We start from the raw sequence: 6,090 nt of genomic DNA, 5'->3' as shown, positions 1-6,090 counted from the left end.
ATTGAAATGATAATGTTTTGAATACATCAGGTTAAGCAAAATATTACAATTAATTTCATCTGTTGCTTTTCACTTTTTGAATGTGGCTGGAAACCACAGGGAAAGAGGAAATATGTCCCCTTCTTTCTACAAGTGAGTGTAACTCTGTGTGTGTGTGTGTGTACGTATACTGGGAGTACTGCTGTTTTATGGATAGGAATCTAAATGTTATAGCATACCCAAGTGTAGTAAATATTAAAAACCTGCAAATAACAGGATTACTTCTATTATATTCTAGGATATTTTTTACCCCGATGGCTCTATTTTTGTTCATCAGTTTATGTTGTTCATTAAATTCCACAAATGAGAGAGATCATATGATATTTCTCTTTCTCGGGCTGGCTTATTTCACTTAGCCTGATGCTTTTAAAGCCTATTTTGTCGGATATGAGTATTGCTACTCCAGCTTTTTTTTAATTTTCCATTTGCATGGAAAATTTTTTTCCATCCGTTAACTTTCATCCTGTGCATGTCTTTTGCTTTGAGGTGGGTCTCTTATAGACAGCATATAGTTGGGTCATGTTTTTGCATCCATTCTGCTACCCTACACCTTTTGATTGGAGCATTTAATCCACTTACTTTTAGGGTTATTATTGAGAGGTACTTATTTACTAGTATAGCCATTTTAATTCTGTATGGCTAGGTTTCTCTCTCAGTTTTTTCTTCTCAGCAATCCCTTACAGCAATCTCTTTAGCATTTCTTATAATGCTGGCTTGGGGGTGATGAACTCCTTTAGCCTTTTTTTTTGTCTGGGAAGCTCTTTATTTGACCATCTATTTTGAATGATAGCCTTGCTGGATATAGTAATCTTGTTCTCAGATCCTTGCTTTCCATTACCTTGAGTACTTCATGCCATTCCCTCTGGCCTGTAGAGTTTCTGATGAGAAATCAGGTGTCAGCCTTATGGGAACTCCTTTTTCGGTAACAGTTTTCTTTTCTCTTGCTGCCTTTAAGATTCTCTCTTTGTCTTTAATTTTTGGTATTTTAATTATGATGTATCTGGGCATGGGTCTGTTTTGGTTCTTCTTGTTTGGGGTTCTCTGTGCCTCCTGAACTTGTGTGACTTTTCCTTTACCAGGTTAGGGAAGTTTTCTACCATTATTTCTTCAAACACCTTCTCAATTCCTTTCTCCCTTTCTGCCTCTTCTGGCACACCTGCCATTCTGATATTGCTACGTTTCACATGGTCCCACAGCTCCCTTAAGCTTTCCTGCTGTTTTTTAATTGTTTTATTTTTTTTTTTTGGTTCTCTAATTGAGTGATATTTCCAACTCTGTCTTCTAATTCACTGATTCAATCCCCAACTTCCCTTAATCTGCTGTGTATTCCTTCCAACGTGTTCTTTATTTGTTATGTCATTATTTATCACAGACTGTTCTTTTTTCATAGTTACTATATCTTTTTTCATACTGTTGAGCATTTTTAACATTATTACTCTGAACGCTGTTTCAGATAAATTTCTTATCTCTGGTTCATTTAACTTTTCTTCTGGAGAATTTGCTAGTTCTTTCATTTGGGGGTATTTCTTTGTTTCCTCATTTTGGTTGTCTGTTTGGGTTTGTGACTGTGTATTAGGTAGAGCCTCTACACCTCTCAATCTCTAGTGCAGGATGTGTTAAAGGCTCTTTCTGACAAATTGGATCAGGCAAAGATGCAAAGCCTCCAGAGACCGCCTCTGTCTACAGCAGTGGTTCTCAACCCTGGCTGCACATTAGAATCACCTGGGAATCTTTTTAAAATCCTGATTTCTGGGCCTCATCCTCCAGAAATTCTGTTTTTTGTTACTAATGTTGTGGCCCCACCCCATAATAAAGAAAAGATTCCCAGGTGATTTTAATGTGCAGCCAAGATTGAGAACCACTGGTCTACAGACTAATAAGATTTCGAAGTGAATTGCCCCTAGGCAATTGTGCTCAGGTGTGGCGAGAGTTTTTTCAACAGGGTGGGGCAGTTGCTTCTGCCTGGAGGCTAATTGTTACTTTTAATCTCTTAAGTGGCCTCAGGGCAAGGTGTTTTCTAATAGGGTGAGTTGACTGTCTTCCACCCAGGCAAGGCAGATGTCTATGTGGGAAAGATGTCCTCTGCTGTGTGAGGGAATGACTCAGCCCAGGAAACTCGGGTTGTCTGCCTTCTGAGCTCTATCCCCCGAGTCCTCAGTCCTGGGTTTTACTCTCACGGCTCCAGTCTGCTTCACCCTCTCTCTGCCAGAGCACCAGGTAAGTGGCTCCACGGGGAGTTTTTGTGCATTGACCCTTTAAGAGGGTGCCCAAACTTTCAGCTGCCACTCCCACTGCTTTTTACAGCTAGATGTTATGTGGGTATCCTCCTCCACTGGTGTTCTCTGTTGGGGAGCCCAGCTTCAGGATTAGATCCCAGAGTTCTCAGTGGCTCCCTGTGGGTTTTTTTTTAAAAATTAAGTTTTAAAAGTTATTTGTGTTTTGTACAGTTCCAATCAGTAGAAACTTCCTGAACCCCAAGCAGAAGCTGAAAGAGAAAAGCAAGAGTCCCAACCTTGAGGGATTTACATTCCAGCCTACCTGTCAATCCTTGTCTACCTCTTTTTTTTTTTAATTAAATCTTTATTGCTCAGATTATTACATTTGTTCCTCTTTTTCCCCCCCATAACTCCCCTCCTCCAAGTTCCCGCCCCACCCTCCGCCCTTACTCCCCACCCAGTGTCCTCATCCATAGGTGCACGATTTTTGTCCAGTCTCTTCCCGCATCTCCCACACCCCTTTCCCCCCCAAGAATAGTCAGTCCATTCCCTTTCTATGTCCCTGATTCATTATAATCACCAGTTCATTCTGTACATCAGATTATTTATTCACTTGATTCTTAGATTCACTTGTTGATAGATGCATGTTTGTTGTTCACAATTTGTATCTTTACCTTTTTCTTCTTCCTCCTCTTAAAGGATACCTTTCAGCATTTCATATAATACTGGTTTAGTGGTGATGAACTCCTTTAGCTTTTCCTTATCTGTGAAGCTCTTTATCTGACCTTCAATTCTGAATGATAGCTTTGCTGGATAAAGTAATCTTGGTTGTAGGTTCTTGCTATTCATCACTTTGAATATTTCTTGCCACTCCCTTCTGGCCTGCAAAGTTTCTGTTGAGAAATCAGCTGACAGTCGTATGGGTATTCCCTTGTAGGTAATTGAGTCTCTTTCTCTTGCTGCTTTTAAGATTCTCTCTTTGTCTTTTGCTCTTGGCATTTTAATTATGATGTGTCTTGGTGTGGTCCTCTTTGGATTCCTTTTGTTTGGGGTTCTCTGCGCTTCCTGGACTTGGAAGTCTATTTCTTTCACCAGGTAGGGGAAGTTTTCTGTCATTATTTCTTCAAATAGGTTTTCAATATCTTGCTCTCTCTCTTCTTCTGGCACCCCTATAATTCGGATGTTGGTACGCTTGAAGCTGTCCCAGAGGCTCCTTACACTATCTTCATATTTTCGGATTCTTTTTTCATTTTGCTTTTCCGGTTGGGTGTTTTTTGCTTCTTCGCATTTCAAATCTTTGACTTGATTCTTGCGCTCCTCTGGTCTGCTATTGGGTGTAATATTCTTTATTTCCGACCGTGTATGCTTAATTTCTAGTTGTTTCTTTATCATAGCATCGAGGGTCTCATTAGTTTTCGTGAGGCTCTCCAAAAGTTTATTGCAAGCCCTCAAAATTGCGTTTTTTAGCTCTATATCCTCCATTTCTGTCATGTTTTTTTGTCTCCGCATTTTTTATGCTTTCTTGGTGCACCCCCTAGTGGTCTTTGTGCGCAGTCTTGTTCTAGTTGAGCCTTGATTGTTGTAGTTAATACTAGAGGGATTTGACCACCAGGCCGACTGGCTGTGTGAATCAGCTGTGTCTGCCGCGGAAAACTTCTGTCCTCTGGGGAGGTGCTAATCTAGCCTTTGCCTGAGGCGATCTGGCAAATGGCTCTGCGCAGGGCTTGGGCGGGGCGGGCTCAACAGGGCGGGCGGAGGGAGCGGTTATGGTGCCCTCAGTCCCGTTCCCAGAGGCTCTGCTTCTCAGAACCCCAGGAACCGCTGCAAACCTCGGAGAGAAAGCTGCCTTCCAACTGATGCCAGACACTCCCGCTTCTCCCGTTTGGGTCCGAGTCCCCAGCGATTCGCCCGTATCTGGAGCTCAGAGTCTGAGACTCCCCCCTGACCGAAAACGACAACCGCGCTCTCAGCCACCAGCCCGCTTTGCGCGCGCACCTCCGCACCTGAGTATTTTCCACACTGCGCCTCCTCTGAGCCTCGGTGTGCTGTTAGGTATGCTTTTCTCTTTCCTCCTAGTTGTAGAACTTTCACTCAGCCAGCCTTCCTGTGGTTCTGGATGATGTCCGTTCCGTCTTTTAGTTGTATTTTTGAAGTGGTTGTTCGAGGCAGCAAACTCCGGCGTTAACCTATGCCGCCATCTTGGTTCCCTGACTTGTCTACCTCTTAACAATACTATTAGGTTTCAGTTTCCTTATGAGTTTGCTTCCACACAGCTCCATAAAAGGAAGAAAAAGTTTGGCATGTGATGCAGGAACTATTGATATACCATCTCTCTCCCCCCCTTTTTTTTTTTTTTTACTTAAATGAAGTCTTTGTTTTAAAAAATATACATAGACCACTTTCTAGCCAGATCCCCAAAGGGCTTTAGGAATCTCATCGGTTTTCATATAGGTGATGTGGGGTTAGAGCCTTTTTTCCTGATCTAACAAGAATGGTGAACATGGAAGGCCAGGCAGGAAGTGTGAATTCAACTAATACAATTGGTACCATGGACCATGACCCCAGGCTCCAAGCCTGGGGTAATTATTGGTGTGGCCAAGGACATGAGCTGGAGGGAAGGTGCTAGGGGAAATGGGAGAATAGGACAGTTTGTATATTCTGATTCATTTGGAACCAAGGAGGCAAACCAGAATCCAATCATGACCTCTTAGGAGCCTTGACCCGAGTGTTTATTATGATTTCTAGGGAATGGGTTAGGTTACATAAGTTTGCTTACATGTACGCATGAATATGAGTTTGCTCAGTTGCCTAAGATTAAGACATTGGCAAATCCCATCCAAAGTGCTGACTCATGGAAATCCACATTTAGAGTTCAAGGAGATAAAATGGTCCAAGGTTCAGATTGTGATTACAAAACCAATCAAATTGGCCTTACAGAGTCCTATAAGTATCCCATCCTTGCAGCTCCATATACTGAACCATCCTGGTCTTGTTCCCCACAGAATGGGTCTACTCCTACTCCTGGTGCTCTGCACCTTGGCCGTGAGCTGCACCACTAGATCTGTGCCCCTGGAGGTCCCCAGCCACTTGCTTTTCCGCCTTCGTGGCTGCAATGATGCAGATATGCTGGCTATGGCGGCATCTGTTCTGCAGGACATCAATAACGACCTAAAGGAAGGCTATGTGCTGAGCCTCAACCGAGTGAGCGCTGTCCAAGAACACAGACAGGCAAGTGAAAATCGCCTATCTGGGGCAGGTGTTTGCACAAGCTGCATAGGCCGGCCAGGGGGTAGACATCCAGGGACACATGTTGCCAGGTGCTTTCCAACTTGGAAACCTGCTGAGAAGTCTCTGCTCCCCTCTGCTGGGTTGTACTACATGCTTTTACTGTTAACAGGAACAAGTGCTAATAGTATCTTACTCTGACACTTGTCCAGTGTCCCATAGTCTATAAGACATCATCAAAAATATGATAGCCACTGGTTCCGCCATAAATCAGAAACATTTTGGACCTGTCTTTAGGGGTTTCTGCTTCATGTGGGCTGTGGTACATTTTTTCACCCCTTCCCACAGGATGGTCTGGGATCTCTGTTCTATTTCACAATGGACGTACTGGATACTACCTGCCATGTGCTCAGCAAGAAGCCATGGAGGGACTGTGAGGAGAGGCACCTGCATGAACAGGTAAGTGTTTGTATCCCAGGAATTCTAGGGGAGAAATAGGGTATCCTCTGTCTACAGGGTGAAGATTACTCATTGTGTGCCATCTTTTATTTTTAAAATTTATCTTTATTGTTGAAAGTATTACAGATGTGTCTTTCTCCCCCATCAGCCT

At 43.1% G+C, this 6,090-nt stretch overlaps 1 protein-coding gene across 1 annotated transcript in view; it reads left to right on the top strand.

Moving 5' to 3' along the window:
* The first annotated feature begins 5,192 nt into the window (after positions 1–5,192).
* Positions 5,193–6,090, top strand: part of FETUB (fetuin B) — a 17,200-nt gene continuing 16,302 nt past the window's right edge. The window contains 2 exon segments of the mRNA XM_014530399.1: positions 5,193–5,483; positions 5,829–5,939. Of these exon segments, the coding sequence (XP_014385885.1) occupies positions 5,259–5,483; positions 5,829–5,939 (336 nt within the window). The 5' untranslated portion in view covers positions 5,193–5,258.

Source organism: Myotis brandtii, unplaced genomic scaffold (assembly GCF_000412655.1).
Source record: "Myotis brandtii unplaced genomic scaffold, ASM41265v1 scaffold118, whole genome shotgun sequence".
NCBI lineage: Eukaryota > Metazoa > Chordata > Mammalia > Chiroptera > Vespertilionidae > Myotis > Myotis brandtii.
Note: the sequence above shows the minus strand (reverse complement) of the source record. Positions and strands in the feature narration are given on the sequence as shown.